The sequence below is a fragment of the Harmonia axyridis genome, chromosome 5 (assembly GCF_914767665.1).
Source record: "Harmonia axyridis chromosome 5, icHarAxyr1.1, whole genome shotgun sequence".
Classification (NCBI taxonomy): domain Eukaryota; kingdom Metazoa; phylum Arthropoda; class Insecta; order Coleoptera; family Coccinellidae; genus Harmonia; species Harmonia axyridis.
Window position 1 is genome coordinate 40,606,574 of NC_059505.1, and position 21,909 is coordinate 40,628,482.

General features: G+C 36.6%; 2 protein-coding genes across 3 annotated transcripts in view; one reads left to right on the forward strand and one right to left on the reverse strand.

Annotated features, from left to right (window-relative positions):
- LOC123680369 (integrin alpha-PS2-like) overlaps positions 1-10,509 on the forward strand; it is a 115,888-nt gene extending 105,379 nt beyond the window's left edge. Inside the window, exons 6-21 of one of the 2 annotated variants that reach the window (XM_045618238.1) lie at positions 237-285; positions 417-491; positions 2,424-2,809; positions 2,865-2,967; positions 3,076-3,346; positions 3,431-3,597; positions 3,658-3,809; positions 4,223-4,449; positions 4,510-4,735; positions 4,808-5,245; positions 5,497-5,869; positions 5,975-6,550; positions 6,604-6,950; positions 7,031-7,483; positions 7,541-7,768; positions 9,538-10,509. In XM_045618238.1, the coding sequence (XP_045474194.1) occupies positions 237-285; positions 417-491; positions 2,424-2,809; positions 2,865-2,967; positions 3,076-3,346; positions 3,431-3,597; positions 3,658-3,809; positions 4,223-4,449; positions 4,510-4,735; positions 4,808-5,245; positions 5,497-5,869; positions 5,975-6,550; positions 6,604-6,950; positions 7,031-7,483; positions 7,541-7,768; positions 9,538-9,630 (4,164 nt within the window). In that variant the 3' untranslated portion in view covers positions 9,631-10,509. The remainder of the gene's footprint in view (positions 1-236; positions 286-416; positions 492-2,423; positions 2,810-2,864; positions 2,968-3,075; positions 3,347-3,430; positions 3,598-3,657; positions 3,810-4,222; positions 4,450-4,509; positions 4,736-4,807; positions 5,246-5,496; positions 5,870-5,974; positions 6,551-6,603; positions 6,951-7,030; positions 7,484-7,540; positions 7,769-9,537) is intronic. The other variant, XM_045618239.1, reaches the window with a different exon arrangement.
- A 140-nt stretch (positions 10,510-10,649) lies between these two features.
- On the reverse strand, positions 10,650-21,715 carry LOC123680804 (SH3 domain-binding protein 5 homolog). The gene is made up of 4 exons (XM_045618905.1): positions 21,295-21,715; positions 21,022-21,199; positions 20,846-20,964; positions 10,650-12,017 (listed from the first exon to the last, which is right to left on the reverse strand). The coding sequence occupies exons 1-4, from the start codon at positions 21,409-21,411 to the stop codon at positions 11,271-11,273; spliced, it is 1,161 nt and encodes a 386-aa protein (XP_045474861.1). The 5' UTR covers positions 21,412-21,715; the 3' UTR covers positions 10,650-11,270.
- Positions 21,716-21,909: the final 194 nt, after the last annotated feature.

Consider the following 21,909-nt stretch of genomic DNA (forward strand, 5'->3'; position numbering starts at 1 on the left):
GAACTTTGGTGAAGCAGAACATCAAAGCAACAGGTGGGTCTCTCAAAAAGTCTGAAACAAAATCGAATCAGCATCTTAGTTGAAACTTGAAAGAGAACAAAACACGCTTCAACAACGCATAATATTGTTAAAGTTCACAACGAAAATTCTTACAGGGGATTATGGGGTCATCAAAAAAAATGATTAAGCAATTCAAACATCGAACATTGAATAATCTTCTACTCTTTTATTTCCAGGAAGGAGACAGACTGTTCCTAGGAGCTCCAGGCAGTTGGTACTGGCAAGGTAAGATCTCCAATCCTGTCAATCTCCACCCAAAGAACCAAAAAAAACCAACATTTACAGGCTTTTAGTTGGCAGTAGTGCAAGCCAATCAAACCTTACAGTATTATTATGCAATATGAAATTTGTTTCAGGACAAATGTACTCTGTCGACGCACATGCCAAGTTCGTCTTTACCCCTGGCTTGTTCTCACGATTTGGCGGTAAAGGTATTGATGAGAAAATGAGATAAAAAAAGATCGATAATTGGTCATAACGATCTCACATTTTAACCAGCATTAATTTACACGATAAGTCTATGGAGTTTTGGTGTTGGATAATCAATTAAAAAAAAAACATCATAATCCACGCTAGGGGCCGCTGTGCTGTGTGGTCGAGTTCAGAAAAGGGCTAGGACCATAGAGTTTTCATGATTGACGTTTGGACTGTCAAAGTGGGAAGCGAATATGTCGTTCTATGTCTATGGTTTCATCTTTCGTGGCATGTCATTTACAGATCAATCGATTTTTGTGAAAAATTGCTAAATTACTAGTTTGAACAACATAGAATGACTTCTCGACCATATTTCTAATAATAATTCACTCAATCAAGTCTTGAAAGAATACTCTAACAGCCTCTCAGCAGAAAAATATAGATTAATCTGCTCTTGAGTAGCCTTTTCTGAATTCCACAATCACAATCGATGAGTTTGATCTCAAGCGCAGTGGTTGAGCGATTTTAAACGTCTGACAATCACTAATTACATATCGTACATACATCGATAAACAGTTATTTTAAGAAATTAATCGAATCATAATAATATCAGAGCTTTTATCGTTTGCTTATTATTCTTAATATCATAATTAATGCAGTTTTACGTGCTGAAGAGATAAGTAAGTATTTGTCTAGACGCTTCATAGCTTTGCACTCAATGAATTTTTATGATCTTCGTCAAACACCATCAATCTGAATGTCCATATAATCTTTTCGACTTCTTACCCCTCTTGGATAAACAGAATAATTAGATATGTGTAAACATCATTCAACGTAAACATATGAATCGATCTTCTTGGGGCAAATTTATTTATTAATTTCAAACAAGCCATTAAAATAAGAATTTGAGAAAAAAAATGAAGAAAAAAGTTATTGAAAAATATACAATAGAATTTTCGAATAGAAACAATAAAATTCAAAAAGGTTTAATGGCAACAGTGTATAATTTTTTGACTTTTCTTATGTCATTTTTGACGTGTAGGTTATGTGATTTAGGAATTGTTCAAAAATCCCGATTTCTTGAATTCTGAATGTGTAGAGGACTTCATTTCTTGAAAAAAAAAACCATTTCAACGGATTTCCAATGTAGTAAATCTTAATCTGATGACCTTTCAGCTCTTTTCTTTTAATTTGTAGTGACTGAGATGTCTTTAAACACTGGTGTCCACTCAAGATCTCTATAAATATTGGACTGTTCACTGATTAGATTTTGTTCAACATTGCCCTTTTCTTCCGTAGGTAGCGCTATTCAATAAAATTCCCTAGCGCCAGAGAAAACGATGCGGAAATCTAGTGAAGTTCCAATAAACTCCTTAAAACCCAAAAAGGCTTTCGTCAGTTTCATATTTTATCAGTATTGACATTTTTGTGGTAATATGCATAGATGCATTATAACTAACGATCCATAGAGTTGCATTTTGTTTTTTCATCCACATACTTGGAGCGTCATATCTCACATTATCATAGCCTGCATAAGTTCTTCAAATCTAGATGCATACAAGAGAAGTGTAGGCAACTTTCATAGAACAGTTTTGAAATTGCTCGTTTATTTTAATTTTTCCCCATATCAAAACATTAGTTATTCACGTCTTCCTTCTTTTCAAAGGTACCAACATCCAAAATCACTCAAATCTAAATTTAAACCAATAATTATGTCAAAAATAGCCATAGACAATAGTGACATAGTCCATTGAAAATTGAAAGCTTAAACAACAATCACAGAAGAACGAGACATTTCGAATGTTTGAAACCATAGATTTCACACATCTCTCCCCCAACATCGACACCACAGAACATTTTCTCGCAAATTCATGCTTCAGTGTCGTACCGCCTTCATGTTACAATTTCAACAAAGGCACAACCGAAAATCTGACACTCCTATTTTTTAGGTCAGGTAATACAGCAGAGCACAGAAACTAGACCTGCAGTGTTCTCAACCAAAGAGGGTACGGCCAAAGATGACGATTCATATCTTGGTTACTCGACCATAAAAGGTGATTTCGCCGGTAATGGAGTGGAAGGAGTGGCCGTGGGAATGCCCAGGGGTGCCAATCTTCACGGTAAGGTCCTGCTGTACACTTGGAACCTAACGAACTTCAAGAACTTCAGCGGGGATCAGCTTGGTTCTTATTTTGGCTACGCCTTGGCTTCTGTCGATGTTGATGGTGACAAGAAGGATGATATTGTTATTGGGGCCCCCATGTATACCATACCTAATAACGAAGGGAAGTACGAGGTCGGTAGGGTCTATGTTATATATCATGGAGGGTTCAGGGTAAGTTTTTGAAGTGATTCTGGTGAAATCAATACTATAACATTGCTTGTTACAGGGTACTTTCAGCTCATCGTACGTTATCGAAGGTTTCAAGTCGAAGTCAAGGTTTGGACAAGCTTTAGCAGGGTTGGGTGACATCAATCAAGACGGCTATGGAGGTATGTGAAAGACGAGAATCGTAATTTTATTTGGTGCTCATGAAAAAATTTCCAATACGTATTTCTCTGCTGATGATGGTAAATTTTAAATTTAATTTCTTCTTGAAGACTTCGCTGTTGGAGCACCATACGATGGACCAAGAGAACGTGGTGCAGTGTACATCTACCACGGATCAGAGAAGGGAGTCAGAAAGACATTTTCCCAGGTCATCTACGCTGAAGATGTTTCTTACGGTCCTTCCATACAACCGAACTTGGCACTGGCAGATCATCCAGAAACGTTTGGTTTTTCTGTAACTGGAGGTATAGATCTTGATGGAAATGATTACCCTGACTTCGCTGTTGGTTCTTACTTGTCGAATTCAGCCTTCTTCTTCAGGTAAAACTTTTTGGTTCTTTCTTCATCATCTTCATTGACACAGCTAAAACCAGTTTGTACCAAATCCTTTTGTTAAACTTGTAGATCACGACCTGTGGTGAGAGTAGAAGCCTTTGTCAGATTCTTAACTCCAGGCAAACAAATTGACATAAAAGACGAGAGCTGTCAATTGAGGGATGGTGAAAAGGTGGCCTGTACCTCCATCGATTTCTGCGTGAAATATAGTGGTAAAGGAATCCCAGCAGCGATAAGTGAGTATCCCACCTTCCAGGAAAAGATCAAGAAGCTCTAACCAGTATTCTTCCCCTCAGATCTAGAAGTACAATACATCCTGGACACCAGACAACCCAAGAGACCAAGGATGGCTTTCTTAGAAAACGAGAACATCAATTCCATGAACAACACAATTCGTTTAGAAAAAGACAAAGGAGATACTTGTGAAACAAAGAAAATTTATCTCAGGGTGAGTACCTTCAACACCAAGAAGGCGTTGGAATGTTTTGACCAAACTTATCTGAAATATTTGTTCAATTTCCAAAGATCGTATTGGCAAAATTAAGAAGGTCCTTGGAAGTATTACTTATCCAGGAGTGTACACAGTATGTGTTAAGTTTATCAGTAGTCCTACAATATTTCGATGCTCAGCACTCAACAGAAGCATTAGCCTTTTTGTGCAAAATGGAGAAATTATCTATGAATCTTCAATCTTAAACAAGTTATGAGTTATTTCTCCAAAGTGAGATCTCGTTCTTGAGCTCTCATTGCTGAATTGCTTTCCTGTGGTGTGATTTTCCTAGCATACAGATACCCTTTTTGCAAGTTCATAATGGCCTTCAAATTCCCTGGCACCTATAGCAGAGCCTATTTCATTTTCAGCCTGACTTATACGACAAACTAACCGCCTTGGAAGCCGAAGTGAAGTACTGGATGAAAGAAGAAGATTACAGGATACGAAGCACCAGAGAGGCCAGAGATCCAAATTCTATGTTAATGTCAATTCTCGACCTAAACTCCCCACCGGTAAGAAAGGACTCTATAGTCATCAAGAACAACTGCGGACCTGACAATGTCTGCATACCCAACCTCAGCATCGATATCACTCCGTAAGTTCACAGAAATGTTTGTATTCTTCTCCTTTCAATAACTCCGAATCTTTCAACCAGGAACGTCCAACAGTATCTGTTTGGCTCCAAGGAAAACCTGAATTTCACCATCATCGTCAACAATAATGGAGAGGATTCGTTTGGAACGTCGTTTTCTCTTGTTTACCCTGACGGTATATACTTCAAGAAGGTTGACGACAAATCTCAGCAACATGCTACTTGCAGGAACTCCGAAAACAGGACCCTGAATTGCGATATAGGAAATCCCTTGCCAGCTGGAAATATTGTAAGTAATTTCAGCTTATTTCAGAAAACGTTCAATCAAGGATCAACCTAAATATTTTTCTCTCTTCCCAAGGTCAAGTTCGACATCATCCTCCAACCGTATTACAAAGATGGCTTACAGGACACCTTTGAATTCGACATGTATGTCAACAGCACAAACCCCGAACTCCAGAAAGACGTAGAAGACAATCACAGACACATCTCCATAGATGTTTGGGCTGACTCCAATATAGAGCTGAGAGGAGTGTCACATCCACCTGAGCTATACTTCAATGAAACCATGTACCCCAATGACAAGATATACAAAGAACAAGACATTGGCCCTCAAGTTATCCACACTTACTTCCTACGGAATTTAGGTCCTGCCAACATTGAGGAGACTGAGTTGTTGCTTTCTTGGCCTTTCGCGACCTTGGAAGGGGAGAGTTTCCTCTATTTGATGGAGCAACCACATACTTTGGGGAATGTCAAGTGTCACTTCGTGCCAGAAGCTAACTACCTCAACCTCAGCGTAAGTTCAAAGAAAAATTTGGTATGAATAACATATACTCATATTAATTTAATAAGTTGCTACGAACTAATGTCATATCTAACATCAATTTTCATGACATTGGTCTGGTTAGGTTAGGTAAGGTTAAGTTAGCCATGACATTTGCCTTGTTGAATTTAAAATTGTTGTTTTTATATATGAAGGGAATTATGATCTTCCCTACAATTTATTCCAATTACATTGGTTCAATTATTTTTCCTCATCTAATCTAGATCGAAGAAAACTTCAGTTGGGAGAGGATCAACGTGAAGGAATCTTCCATTGAGTTCCACTCTGTAGTCTCAGGAGGAAGAGTCAGTCTCGAAACTGACGTCATCACAACAGGAGTAAGTGGTGGCGCTGCGATCAATCCTAGCCAAGAAGACATAACGTCCCTTGTGGGAGGATCTGAAGACATATCAGTGATTGAAATGCAAAGACAAAATGGCTCAGTTTCATCATCAGGAGCTTTCGGAGGTGTTACAACGACCACTTACTCTGAATACGAAACTAAAGTGATCGATGGTATTCCCTACACCATGGTTACCAACACTACAACCGTTCGAGATGGTAGGGGAAAAATCCTCAACACTTACGTTCGTAAAGGTAGGTTTGGACATTGACCAGTGAATGTTTTCAACTCTACCATTTATTTGCGTGAGAAAAACGACAAAAAGTTCTCAATAAAACTTTTAAACTCATTTTCCACAGGTAAAAGTGACCATCATGCCTTGGGTGTCCCTCAGAGGGGTAGTCAGGGAACCAGCAGAGTGGACGAAGGCAGGATCACCACCACTCATACCAAATACGAAACGAAAATCATCCAAGGCGTTCCAGTAACAACAGTTACCAACACCACAACCATCTCAGACGCTGTAACCGGTGAAATTTTGAGCACTAGCACTGTGAGCGAAGGTAGTGCGTCTCATGTACTACCAGCAGGTGGCGCTTCTGGCGGTAGTTACTTCGAAAAGACCGAGTCCAGCGGGGTGACCAATCTGAACAGTTATCCAATCGATGGTAGGCCTATTGTCAATCGTATTGAGGGAAAGAACTTCACCATAACTAGTCAAGGGGGTACACAAGCTGGCAGGGTGTTCCAGTGGGATAAAAATAATGGTGGAAGGCAGGAAGAGAGGAGATACCAAACAGACTATCGAATTGGACCATCAACAAGCCAACAGAGCCAAACGACATACTCAGGCTCCCTGGCTGGCGGAAGCCAAAGCAGCACAGGGTACCAACAGAACGGCACCAGTTATGGTCTTTATGATTCAGGAAACAAAGGTAAGCTCCTCTTACGACAAAACAAACTTGAATCTAACCTTTTTTGCATTAAGTGTACGAAGGCAGCTATGAAAACGAATATATCGAGGCTTCTGAAGAGGGTGACCAGTCTCAAACTGGATATTTCGACGAAGAAGGCATCTACCACTCCTACAAAAAGGCTGTTAGTGTCGACGAAGGTTCAAACGGTTCTTTCGTGGAAGAATATGGTTCTAGCAGAGGTGGTGCTGTTGACTTCAACCAAGACCTTGGAAATCTTGCAGCTAATAAAGGGTTCACCACCACTTTCACCCAAGTGAGCAACGGTAATGAGATGCATCTTGGTGGTAGTGGTAGCGTTGGTGTTGGTGCTACTGGTGGTCAAGGAGCTGGCGGGAAAAGAGTTACTTTCACAGAAGAAGTGAGTTCTTACTTTGAAATCTCTTCACTGGAATGGGTAGATATATAGGTATATACAATAATCTTTCTTCTTCAACACAGGTTTCTTTAACTGGGACGTATGACCCTGACACAGGACGTTTCATACCAGATGCAAGACAAGACAGAAGCTCCAAAGCAACATCGCAGGGTAGCAAGAGATCCTCCAAGAAGTCCAGCTCCTCCAAGCAGCAATCATCTCAATCCAGCAGCAGTAGTTCTTCGTTCTCCAAGCAAGAACGCTGGTCCAGCTCAAAGTCTGTCTCTCCGCCTCAAAACTCAATCGAAGGAGACAACGTACCAACGAACAGACCAACATACGGATACATGGGAAGAAAGAAACGTCAAGCAGTTTATCAACACAGGGTGTTGCATTACGACAAGGCAATGATGCAGGCCATCCAGTGCCATTCTACCAAGTGTTTCAATGTGAGGTGCGTTGTTGGAAGATTGGCACCAGAGAAGGAAGTTGTGGTGGCTTTCAGAGGTAGGATAAGCGCTAAGGTCTTGAAAAACGTAAGTGTATAATCCGACTTGACCCCACCTTCATCTAACTGTGATTTTTTCTGACAGGTGACCGACCACTCGATTAAATTCTCCTCCATGATGGCAGCTAAAATAACCAAACTACCTTTCTTCGGGAAAACAGACAAAACCAACGTCACAACGTTTGAGATTGAAACCAACGTACCTGGACCACCACCTGAGATCAAATCCGATGTGGTACCACTGTGGATCATTTTACTATCGGCCATCGTAGGCACTCTCATTTTACTGTTGGCCGTATTGTTACTCTACAAGGTAAACAAGAAGTGCGCTAAGCTATGGAGAAAGGACCATTTGCTGGTTTTTGTTAGAATCGATTTTTCTTATTCAAACATTGTACTAAACTACATAAAAAGCCATTTGAAAAGCCCCCGGTCTACCACAGTAAAACACATTTTTTTTGTCAAAATTCGATTTTATTATTCAACATAGTTGCCTTCGAGGGCGATACAGTGATTATAGCAATCTTCCAAACTATTCGATACCATTTTGTCTTTCGCTTCAAAATAGGCCTCATTTTCGGCTATTACTTCTTCATTGACGCTAAATTTATTTTTAGCGAGTATTCTTTTGAGGTCTGACAACAGAAAAAAAGTCGCTAGGGGCCAGATCTGGCGAATACGGTGGATGCAGAAGCAATTCGAAGCCCAATTCATGCAATTTTGACATTGTTTTTATCGATTTGTGACACGGCGCATTGTCTTGATGAAACAGCACTTTTTTTCAAATGGGGACGTTTTTTAACGATTTTATCCTTTAAACGATCCAATAATGCTATATAATAATCGCTGTTGATGGTCTGGCACTTTTGGAGATAATCAATTAATATTATACCCTGCGCATCCAAGAATATTGATGCCATAACCTTGCCTGCTGACTGTTGTGTTTTTCCTCGCTTTGAAAGCGGTTCATCGTGGGCAGTCCACTCAGCTGACCTTAGAATATAGATAGATTATTAATGTTCTAAGCAACTGACTGTCGATTGGACTCCGGAGAGAAATGATGGAGTCATGCTTCATCCATTGTCACATATCGACGCAAAAATTCAGGTTTTAATGCACTTAACAGCCTCAAACACTGCTCAGAATCATAAACACGTTGTTGCTTTTGATAGATTGTGAGCTCGCACGGCACCCATTTTGCACACAGCTTTCTCATGTATCTTTTGTGAATGATATGATTTACACATTCAGACGATATCTTCACAATGTCTCGATCTCGATCAACTTCACTTCACGGTCATTCAAAATTATTTTGCGAACTTTTTTTATTTTTTCGTCGGTAACATACCTTTTTGGGCGTCCACTGCGTTCACCGTCTTCGGTGCTCATTTCACCACGTTAAAACTTAGCATACCAATCAATGATGGTTGACTTTCCTGGTGCAGACCCCGGAAACTCTTCACCAAGCCAAGATTTTGCTTCAACTGTATTTTTTCTTCAAAAGGCAATATTTTATCAGCACACAAATTTCTTTTTTCCATATTTTTTCAAATAACAAAAGTAGGTACACTCACAACGCAATATCTCACAAACTAATGGTCGGACTGCTGTCAAATTTCGACACGTATCGTTTGAAGGTTGGTACTAACTAAAAATCATATGGATTTAATACTAGCACCGCCATCTGTGCCTCAGACCAGGGACTTTTTCAATTGGCCTAATAAACTACATAGTGTTAGAAATGGATAACACCAACATTTCAAAAAGCTATAAAGTGTGATTTTTGAGCGCTCATTTTTTTCCGACTAGATCCCATTTAAAAAAAATATTGTCAGTAGCTCTTAAACAGAATTTCAAGCAAAACCAGCAAATAGTCCATTCTTCGTCTACACTTTCGAGACAGAATTTTTGAAGGTGTACGTTTTACCCAATTTTTGCGCATTTTTCAAGCTAAAATCCTGGACACAAGCAGGTATTTTTCGTTAGAGCATCATCATCATCCATCTTCGATAAAATTCAACATCCTTCATTTTGCTTGGTTCGAAGGTGAAAAGTCCCAAACTAATATCTTCCTTTTTCCAGCTCGGTTTCTTCAAGAGGAACCGACCTTCCAATGCACCAGAACGACAGCCCCTCAACCGCAACGGTTACCACCATGGAGACGAAGCATTATAGAACGTGTGGACGGTGTCTAACGACCCAACGAACAAGACTTGAACGATTGATATTAATTAATTTATTCGAGAGTGGATGTGTTTATAGTTGAATGTCTATCAATTAAGAAATTTATCGAAAAAGAGTCATGAGCTCTGAACGTATGCCATAGTGAAATATTCTAAGATCATCCTTCGTTCTACAGCATAGAGAAAGTGAACAAAAGTTAGAGCGAAACATTATAAATTAGCAATTAATTATAATTGATTAATATCACTTCATTAATCAATTATTATTATACTGTAGTTGATCATCAGTTTTAGCTACGCCCATAACATAAAGATCTGCCCACTTAGATTACACTGCCATCTGTAGTTAAAACGGTAGGTGTAAAAATAGATCGTAAGCCAATCAGGTCCAGTGATATTTTAACAGACTAATTAAAATTAATCCTAGATAACAGTGCCTTAAATTCGTAATAGTGCCTGATAATGTGAACTTTAGAATTTAATAAGTCATGCCATAATTAAATTCGAGAGGTGTCTCTCCGGAAATTGAGATTTTAACGAATACTTGATATATTTGACACATTTCCTAGATGAGCTAAAAACGAACAATACACAAAACTCCAGAACGAAACAGATAAAAATTGACAGTTTTAGCAAGAAACTGCTATCGAGACTGAACAAACCGGGAAATGTGTCGAGTACTGTACAAAATCCTTTAGTTGTTGACAAATTGTAATGTTTGTGTTTTTATTTATTTATAGAATTCGCGAGATGTACTTATATCTTGTTAATTCTTCAGATGACTAATATTTTAATGAATTCGAAAATTATCTAAAAGAGAATTGTATATTGTATTTACGAATTGACTGTAAATAAAATTATTATGTTAAAATTTGGTATCTATTCTTTCCCCTAGCTACCCCATTATTGATTTTGAAAAATAAAGTGAGAAAAGCACATATGGAATTTGATTACCTATTAAGATAACCTTTCGATGATATGAAGAGTATTCATATTAAAAAATACAAAAAGTTCTATAAAATAAATCATTTTAATAAATAAAAGGATAAAACCAAGTTACACAACATGTGTTAAGATCACACAAAATTAAAAACTAAAATTTGTACATCACATATCGTAGTTGAAAAATAATACCTTACATTTTTAGTCTTCAAAAAAAGTGTCGAAATAAAAGTTTTTCCCTAAATATTGTCAATTAAAGTTCAAGCGTCTCATCAAAATATGGTGACATATTATACCCAATTAATACATTCCATTGTTAGATTGCTACTAAACACTGAGTACTATGGTTCAGATCCCAAGTTTAAACCTAACACGACTAACTTTGAAAAATTATTTACACAATATTGCAAGTGATTTTAGAAATATATTTCAAAGTTAAAAGCATTGTAGTAGCTCGAGGTTTAACTTTTTATGGTGTTTAGTTGGCCAAACAGCCTGCCATTGGCAAAATTTCCCTATTTATATTCTCGTTCCACAAAAATGTGAATCGGTACATATTAAAATGATTTTGCACTAAAAATGCTCCTAATAAACCAAAAAAGTTTGTTCAGGAGAAATAGGAACCGCTATTTCCAAAACAACCAGGCGACCAGGATACAAACACCTTTAAAACAACAAAATGTTCACGCCCTATTGATTTCGGACACTCTCCCTTTCCGTAGACACGCCTCTGCTACCTTCCGCCATCTTGATTTCCGTCTTGTAGTTATCCAACTCTCTGGCACACTCCTGCATCAACATCATGTGATCTAACTTATCGACCGCGGTGCGAAGCTCAGATTCCCAAACGCCATCTGTACATTTTCCCTCGCAACCGTTGGCAGGTCTTACAGACAACTGTTTCACTTTATGTTTCAGATCGTCTAAATTATCCTCGAAGTTCTCTATTTCTTCGATCTCATCGGAAACGCCGCTCATAGAGCTGGAACTCCTCAGTTCGCACTTGTCCAGTTCCAGGTTGAAATCTAGGGAGTTGCACTTCGACACCGTCGAGACCACAGATTTATCGTCTTCTTCTTCCGTAAGCTCCGCCCCTACGCCTGGCTCTCTGGGTCGTTTCAACAGGTCGTGCTCGCTCTTCAGATTGTTTCTTTTCACGTGGATCTCGTTGGATATCTGTTCGAGCTCTTTTAGGGTTTGGGAGTAGCTGTTTTTCGTCCTGGCTATGTCTTTTTTGATGGCGTCTATCCTCTCCTTCTGGGTGTTGAGCTGCTCCTGACATAGAGCTTTTTCGTCGAAATAGGGGCGGGCCTTGATGATATGGCGTTGGAGCTTGTCCTCCAGGAATTTCAGCCGTTCTTCGGCGGCCTTGAAGATTGTCGCCCTCCTTTGGTGTTCTCTTCCGCTTTCGGCCTTGTCGTTTTCTGCCTCCATAACCTGAAAATATGAAATTTATCAGAAAAAGGTGGAATAGGGTTGAAAAGTTACGTCTTAATGACACCTGTCAAGACAGAATGACAGGTGACATATTGGAGTTGGTAAACGAAGAAGTGCCAGATGTCAAAGACACAGGTTAACTTCGAATATACCACCATATGTATATTCTTTTATACACTAGCCATTCACATTCACACTTTTAATTAATTTTGTAATTAGTTATAATACTAGATTATCATTTTAAATAATGTTTGTTTACTTGTACGCACGTTATATATTTGCTGTATTGTTGATTATTGCTTTTGGCTAATGACCTTAGAAGTCGGTGACGAAAAAAGAAATAATAAACAGTTGTGACATAGCAGTCAAACTGTTAAACCGCCTACTGCAATGCAATAATAATAATAATATGGCAATGTGTTGATGGAGAAAACCTTGTTTTATTGAACCTTCGATTCGTTTAAATTTATAACATTACAACTAGATTTTTTTGAATTTTGTAACACTGGAACTAGAATTTTTTCGATTATAACCATTTTAATTTGTATCATTCCAATTGGAAAACCCTAGAGAATGCTTCCGCCTATTCTACCAGTTATATAAAGGGTTTTCCAATAAAAGTTTTATTTTGATACTAAAAAAAAAGAGTATCTTTATGGATCTACTATATCTATTAAAATCCCCTTTTAAGGTATCATAATATGTAGATACCAATTTTTCCCAATGAAAAGATCTCTCCCGAAATTTTCCGAATGACCTAGCATATTTGTGTTCCACATGAAAACACTGACTTTCCCCAAACACGCAAGAAAGAAACTTGACGCACGATGTGGAAAATCGTTAAATTCGTAGAATCAAAACGTTTCGAACGAATGTGGCAACAATGGAAATATGCATAACGATTTTTGGATGGAAATTCAATTTATTTTGTGTTTTTATTTGAGGGGTCTGTGACGAATAATTCAGGAAATATAACGCTTTTTAGAGGGAAATTCAAATTTTCGAAAAATTTACCCCCTTAGAAAACAGAAATTCGACTATGAAGATCACGAAAATGCTTGCAGTTCGGCGATTAGTACATTATTTCAGAAATTAAAGGTAAAAATTTGAAATTTTCGAAGAAAAAATAGAAAATATTCCTAAGGCTGCAACTTCTCCTGGATGTATGCTACACCTTTGAAACCTCACTATGTTTTAGATCAGAAATTGATGTTTTAAAAACGTTTTTATGTGAGGGGTCTGTGACGAATAAGTCAGGAAATATGTACTCGATTGAAAGTAGGTCGTAAAATGATAAACAACTAGTAGTTCATTCCGAGTAATAACAAGAAAACTTTTCATAATCCGTTATTCGAAAATATTTTGGTATCGTTCATTTGGTGACTCAACGATAAACGTTGGTCTATAACCATTTTCCGAGTGAAAAGCTGGAATGATTTGAATTCACATTAAATTTACAACCATTCCAAGTCTAGGAAAACTCATCAAAGCCGATAACGCTTCTAGGTCAAGGAAAACGAGTTATATTTTGTAAGGTGTCTTCTACTTTTAAGTTGATTAAAAGGGAAACCATCGTTCATTGTGCCTACCGCTTGAAAGTAGAGATATGAAAAAGGGAAAATAGATCTAAATTAACACAAACGTGCAGTTTCAAATCGATTGCATTAATTGATTAATCGTTTAGAATGTTTAGATCCATAGTTTTGCCAATTCGAGAAATATTCCACTTTATATGAAATCACTCACATAAATGGCACTTATGGAATTTCTATTGTATTAACATTAAATATAAATTGAATTATTTAAAGTTATAATGGGATTAAGTCGATAAAAACCAATGAATTTCAGCATTCAGACTTTACTCCAGATCCATAAAAATAATCATAATACCTCACCATGAGTAATACCCAAAAACTGTTCATTGTTAGTTCGCCATTTCCAAATAAACAATCCAAAAATAATGTGTTACCGTTTATTTGGTGACTGATGAATAAACGTTGGTCTAAATTCATTTTCCGACTGAAAAGCTGTAATGATTTAGTTTCACGGCCAATTTCCAGGTATTTCAAGCTTCGGAAAACTCATTATAGCAGATAACACTTTTAGGTCAAGGAAACGAGTTATACTTGTAAGACGTCTTCAACTTTAAGTTGATTAAAAGGAGCTCTATTGTCCTTCGTGTTAGTTAACACCAAAGTTTATTTCCTAATCATTTGTTCTAATTGATTCATTGTGTCAATTAATACGTAATTTTGATCATTCAAGAAATATTCAACTTTATACGAAATCGCTCACATGAATGACACTTATGGAATTCCTTTTATAGTGGAAAACTTAATATTAAATGCAGATCAAGGTTTGTTAAAAGTTAGAATCATATTAACTAGTTAGAAATCGATAAATTCTTGCATTCAGTCATCATTTCAGATTTATAAAAACAATACCAATTTGAGAATTTCATTTTCATGTAATATGATTCACATAAGTGACACTTATGACATATTTCTCTCGAGAAGAGAAACTATCCTTCTTCTTGAAAGTATCGATGAGAAAAAGGAAAAATAGTTCTAAATTAACACAAAAGTTCATTTTCACCTCAATTGGACTACATAATTGCTTTTTTTGTTTAAATCTGTAATTTTGCAAATATTCAACTTTATATGAATTCACTTGCATAAATGGCACTTATGAAATTTCTATTGTATTAACATCAAATATAGACTAAGGTATTAAAAGTTTATAGTTAGATGGAGTTGTTAAAAGCTTATCAATTCCGTGATTCAAACTTTATTCTAGATTCATAATAATAATAATATTATTGCAAGTTAATTCTGAGCAATACCGAAAAACTTTCCATTATCCATCATTAAACAATCCCAAAATAGTTTGGTACCATTCATTTGTTGACTCATCGTTAAACATTAGTCAATATCCATTTTCCAAGCGAAAAGCTGTAATGATTTGATTTCACGGTCAATTTCCAGGTATGTTAAGCCTCGGAAAACTCATTATAGCGGATAACAATTTTAGGTCAAGGAAAACAAGTTAATTTGTAAGACGTCATCGTCTTCAACTTTAAGTTGATTAAAAGAAAAACTACCAAAGCTCATTTCCAAATCATTTGTTGTAATTGATTAATTGTTTCGATTAATATGTAATTTTGCCTATCCGAGAAATATTCAACTTTTTATTAAATCACTCACATGAATGACAATTATGGAATTTTTTTTCTGTATAGGAAAAATAACGTTAAATGTAGATGAAACTGTGTTCGAAGTTAAAATCAGTCGTTAAGAACCGATAAGTTCTGGCATTCAGTCATCATTTTACATCTATAATAATCCTAATTTAGGAATTTCATTTTCATATAATATGATTCACATAAGTGACACTTATGACATATTTCTTTCAAATGTGAAATCAGGTTAAATTTCGGACCGTGGTGTGTTGTAATGTAACTTAAGCGATAAATACCGAGGAATTCTCACATTATCTTCCTAACCGGTAGTAATAGATTTTTGGAAAACTGGTTTAGCCGTTTATCGAAAATGTTGATATTTCAGAACAAAGCCTACTGAAATAGTATTCAATTTTTTCATTTCACATTTCATTTCCAAAAAAAGTACAATCCGCTAATATTTCCACAACTACCATATAAAAAATTCAAAAAACGGCAGATCTGATATGAACCTTATCTCATCGTTACGCAAACAGAAAAAAAAATTCCCATGGCATCCTCGCACTAAGCCTTGCGCAACCTGAACACAATGCAGAAAAGAAAGTAAGCGAAACCAAACAACAACAACAATTGCGCCTCAATTTCAATTCGAAAAGAGTGATTTTGACGCGTCCGCAGGATTACGCAACCCATTGTACGCAAAACGTTCGACCCGCAAAATAACAAAACGCGGTGTTTTGACAAACGTGAGCGCGTTGCTAAACAAAAAACGTAGCATTGTTATCGACTCCACATATGTTTAAGACCCAACCCAAACGTTCGATGGGTAATACAAAAAAAAAGTGGAGCAAATTTTATACTTTCTCTAATATGCATAGAAAACCTGGTGCGTCTACTTATACCTGTAAAACTTTCAGAGAAAACGGGAGATTTTTCAGATTTATACCTACTTGATTTCGAGGGATCGCGTCTGTTTCAGATGGCGCATACATCGTTTATATTTGACATTTCTCTCGACTCTCGTGACCTTCGAGTATAGAACAATAATATTTTATATTCTATGCTCGTAACAATCTTCTATACTCCGTCATTATATTCCGTTCATTTCATTAAACATTCGATAGGAACTGAATTGTAATTTATTGTGAAAGTTTGTAAAGTCGAAAATCAGTATTTCATTTTTAAACGGCGCCAGGCAGATAGCGGGAATTCGAGAATTTCTGAAGAGCGCCACCTTACAGAACTCTGGTGAAGCAGAACACCAAAGCAACAGGTGGATATCTCAAAAAGTTTGAAACAAAATCGAATCAGTACACACACCAGGGATTCTATGCATCTTAACTTTCTCTATCGAAATTAGATGCGGAAATTTGGCCACATTTCTTTCATTTCTTGGTGAATTTGAGAAGTTACAGAAACTCTACACCTTGTGAAAAATCACTTGCTTCGGTATCGCCTTTCTGAAATTGACAATAATATGATACTGGTCACTTTAGTGGAACATTCGATATTTTCATGTTGGCATCCGTGAATACCTGTCATTAGTGTCAAATTACATTCGTTCGAGGTGTCCTATTCACTTTGACACTCTCTCAGCAGCACCAGCTTATACAAAAGCGTATTTATTTCAAAGAGAAAACACGCGAAATTACATAGTGTGAATTTTTATTTCCTATTATATCACAGAAGTTTAAAAAAGGTTTAAGAATTTTCCAAATGTTGAGTCTCAGATACAGGTTTTCCAATAACAGGTTTCATTTTGAATAGCTCGCTATCTGGGCAGCTGTCACTTTTGAAGCTGTCATCTATTGACATTTGACAAATAAAAACTAGTGAAATTATTAAAATTCCCTACAAAATTTTGCAGTCGCATTTCGAAAAACTAAATCACTTTTAGGTCGTCGTAAAGCACCTTCTCAACCGGCATTGCTGACACTGGTGGAAAAATTTGAGCTGTTGGAAGAAGCTAGTGATGTAAAGAATCGAAAACGTGTGCGTCGCTAAAGAACAACCCAGGTAGATCTTGGTTATTGCAATTTTTATAACCGAAATTGGAAGATATTAATATGGACGTCGTTCATTTTCAATAAGACAGTACTACGTGCCACAAAAACAATGAAACAATTTAAATTTTGCAAGAAATGTGTCCTGGTCGTGTTATTTCTCGAAGAGGTGATCACCATTGGCCACCGAGATCTCATGATTTAACACATCTAGACTTTTTTCTTCAAGGCCTCTTCAAAATGAAATAAATATCCATTGATATCTCTAAAAATATACTAGTTTTTTCATATCAAACTGAAACCTCTCATAGGAAAACCCTACATCACACCTTGATCTGCAATTGATAGCTTGAAAAACTGAAATTAGTGATGTTACATAATTTTTTCTGGCATTTCTCCGACTATTCATTGTATGAATTATTTGAACTAAATTTGCTCTACCCACAAACGGGCAATGAAACTTTCTCTAAAAAAAAACGCGACGTTGTCACGTTTATACTCAAAACCGAAATTTAAGGAATTCTCAAAATTGCGTTTTTGAGAACCGATTCTGCACTACAAGTTTTATTTCGTACGCACCGTAATCCTCAACAACTGTGACACTTTTAAAATAATTGCATAACGCTATACCATTGTTTCGAGTAATTAAGTCCACCTACAACAGACTGAAAATTAAATGAAAACTATAATGAATTTTTTAACATAATGGAATGAAAATATACGGTTTTCAACTTTGAAACGAATTCGTTGGATGAGTTATTTCATGCTGAGTCCCACGAAATCCACTATTATAGAATCATTCAACCACAAGCTGTGCAATTTATATCGATACCGATCAATTTCATTTCAATTTCACCGATTTTTCCTCACGATAAAAATCTAATCGAGCACAGGTTGATTACTTTTGAGATACGAGGGTTACTTGTTAAATATTCGAACTGCGATTCTAGCTTACAACTCTCAGGAGTCGATACGTTTCTTTAAGTAAACATTTGAAGTATCGGGTGTTTTTTTTTTCGAGGTATATAACTTAAAGTTGGCATTACTGTTCAAGATGGCGACCGATTTAACAGCTGTCAAGTGATTTATTCTCAATTTGGTTTGGCAATTCATCATGAATAGCAAAACGATCATCAAGTGAGGCGTAGATTCGTCGAATGGGCCCAAAATGAGATTGCCGTTGTGCCCGATTTTCATAAGCGAATTTTGTTTAGCGATGAAGCGCACTTCTGGTTGAATGGCTACGTCAACAAACGAAACTGCCGCATTTGGAGTGAAGCTAATCCTCAAGTGTATGTCGAAACACCGTTACATCCAGAAAAACTGACTGTTTGGTGCGCTTTATGGGCTGGTTGAATCATTGGTCCGTACTTCTTCAAAAACGATGATGGTCAGAACGTTACAGTCAATGGTGATCGGTATAGAGCCATGATTACTAACTTTTTGATTCCTGAATTGAACAACCATGATGTCCAGGAGCTGTGGTTCCAACAAGACGGCGCAACATGTCACACAGCTCGTGCCACAATCGATTTATTTGAAGACACGTTGGTGACCGCCTAATTTCACGTTTTGGACCTGTGAATTGGCCTCCAAGATCTTGTGATTTAACACCGCTAAACTACTTTCTGTGGGGCTATGTAAAGTCATTTGTCTATGCGGATAAGCCACGAACCCTTGACCATTTGGAAGACAACATTCGCCGTGTTATTGCCGATATACGGCCACAAATGTTGGAAAAAATCATCGAAAATTGGGCGTCCAGATTGGACTACATCCGAGCCAGCCGTGGCGGATATATGCCAGAAATCATATTCAAAATATAATGTCCCAAGATTATCTTGCGGATAAATAAAATTCATGTCAATCGAATAATTCATCGTTGTTTAATTGCAATTTAAAGTTCTATAACTCTAAAAAAAACACCCTTTATAATTATCATTTCTAAAACGACCGAACTTAGTTTCATATTGTTTCCACAAAAAAATTTTAGTTCACCAGTGGTGTCCTTATAGACTTGTGTCAAAAAATCATGTCATTGATTTCTTCTGAGAGAAAATCACCTGTATGACGCTAGTTACTTTTTAATTAAGACAACTAAAACGATAATAACGAAAATATAGAATCGAAAGACAACCATTAAACACTTTTCAACAAATTAGCACTTCGATTGAATGACAACTGACACTAATGACAGATATTCGCGGTTACCAACACAAAATATCAATATCCCATCAAAGCTATTTCTAATATAGTCATTATTGTCATAATAATTGGAATGAAATGTATGAAAGTTGCGGTTTTCTAACGGAAACCAAACGTGCAAATCAACAAATCGACAATATAACCCAATATTGCAGATAATGAATCTAAAATAAACTCATGTCAAAGTCAATAGCACCAATATCAAGGTCTCGGCCGCTAAACTACCAGAAAATAAGTTCATAAACCATTATTTAATGCATTTTTATGGAACTATACCGTTACGTTCATGGAGTAAATTGACCTTTAATCTTCTAAAAATTCGAACCTAAATGACTCGAGAAAAATATGTAACTAGATAAACATATAACGGATCTTTAACCGGCCACGCTTTGTCCAAGTCACGGCTCAAAACGGGCTTCAACAACTGTGAAACATTAGCGAAGGAACAATCGACATTTACGAACCATAAGTATAATGGGAAAATAGGAAGAAACCGATAAAAATCATAGAGGAACGTAATCTCCTGCAAAAATCCAAAAAAACCGCGAAAAAACACAAAAATAATTTTTTTTTCGAGATGACCAACCCTTCCCATAGTTACGCCTATGGTCATCGTATAAATCTCGATGGTGCGTGGGTTCAAAACTCGGCCATTATCTGTCAAAATTAATATTCCAAACATGTTGATGATCTGGTTGAGAAACCACTCTGTCAATCCATCCTCATTTTAATGCAGACGGGAAGTATGTAGATATTCCTGATGTAAATAATTTGATCACGCTGTTTTGTTGTGAAAGGATCGCACGGAAAAGATGGAATTTTGCATATGAAATTTCTATTGTTCTATGAATATGAATTCGTTTTTTTTTTGGTTGTGGTCATAGATGAATAAGGATCATAGATTATTTAGGATTTGGGTCTATGATTATTGAGACGTGCCTTGCCGTATTTAGGCAAGAAAATGCGAAGAATTTGAACATGTATCTGGCATTTTAAATCAAACTGCACAGAAATAAAAACAACCACAGAAAATGGCGAGGAAAAAATCAATATTTTGATAATGAAGATGCGATGTCTGAATAGTTAATATATTTGAACTGATTAGCATCTTCTGTAAACAAGAATTGATGAGTTTACATCAACCTTAAAACACTAGTCCTCTGTATTGCATAATTAATGACCAAATGACGTCTCCAATAAAAGATTCTCCTCAGTTCTCAGATTCCCATAAAACATTTGAATGAATAGATCAAGGTTGACAACTTTACAATAATGACTAACGAATCACATTTATTACTTCGAATTCCCTGCAATTATCAGTAAATAAAGTTGCAGTTTGATTTGTGATTCACATTGACAAACTCATATATCTCTACTTCCTGATATCATTTGTTTGAAGTAGATATTTCAAGTAAAACTAAATTTTAACTTTGTTCACTCACCTTCATAGTGGCATGATTCAACATCTCCTGCCAAGCGTTATCGAATTGCCATTCGTGTTGATTGCTCATAAATCGTTGTTCAGCTAAGGCTACAGTTTCCTTTGCAGCTGCATGTATTTCTATAATTATTAATGAATAAAATTCTTCCATTCAACCAATGGTAACAACCAACCTACCATTAGCTTTTCTGAATGCCACAGCTGCTTTCTGGCATTCTACCTGAGCTTTTTTCGCAATTTCTGAGGCTTCATAATAAGGTCTAGCTCGTTCTATACAATTACCAAGTTTCTTCAACAATAGTTTCAATCTTCTTGTAGATTCATTGAGCAGCATGCGAAATGTTGTGTTTGCCTCCTAAAATGTCACAGATTTTTCGTTATAATGAAGTGGATGAAAAATATTGTTATTATTATGATTATATTCTATAATTAACATGATGGACCACTCACATCGTATTCTATTTCTAATTTATTGATCTCATCAGTACTAGAGTTCAATTTTTCCAAAGCAACTTGAATCCTAGGGTCCAAGGAATCTTCACCATCTGAATTTTCCCTATCTTCCATGCTTGTGTTCTGAGATCAATTGGGAATATTTATTGTCGCATTCCAAAGTTACACAGGTCGAAGGTGACGTCGTGTTTATTTTTGAATTGTAGCACTGTGGATCACTACACCAATCACAGAGAGTCGATCACTGAAACTTAACCTATTAAATCGATAGCGCTAAATAAGAAACTAATGCATTTTGAATGACGCTAATCTAAACAAACAAATCTATTTCATGTTCAACACATCAGTAAATAGTTTGACACTGACTGTGCCAAAGTTTCGATGGAACAGGAGAATAGAGAATCCCGACTGCGCCTTTGTCAAGTATATAGCAGCGTTGCCATTCACGTTAGGAATATTTATACTTTTTTCGTTTTGTACCTACTCCCGGTCTGAAAGAAAATCTGACTACAGACTATTTATAATTACAGATTATTAAAGGTTTTGATATTAATTCAGAAAAACCTGTATATGCTTGATAAAGAATTCAACTTCTCCTGGTAAGATAAACCT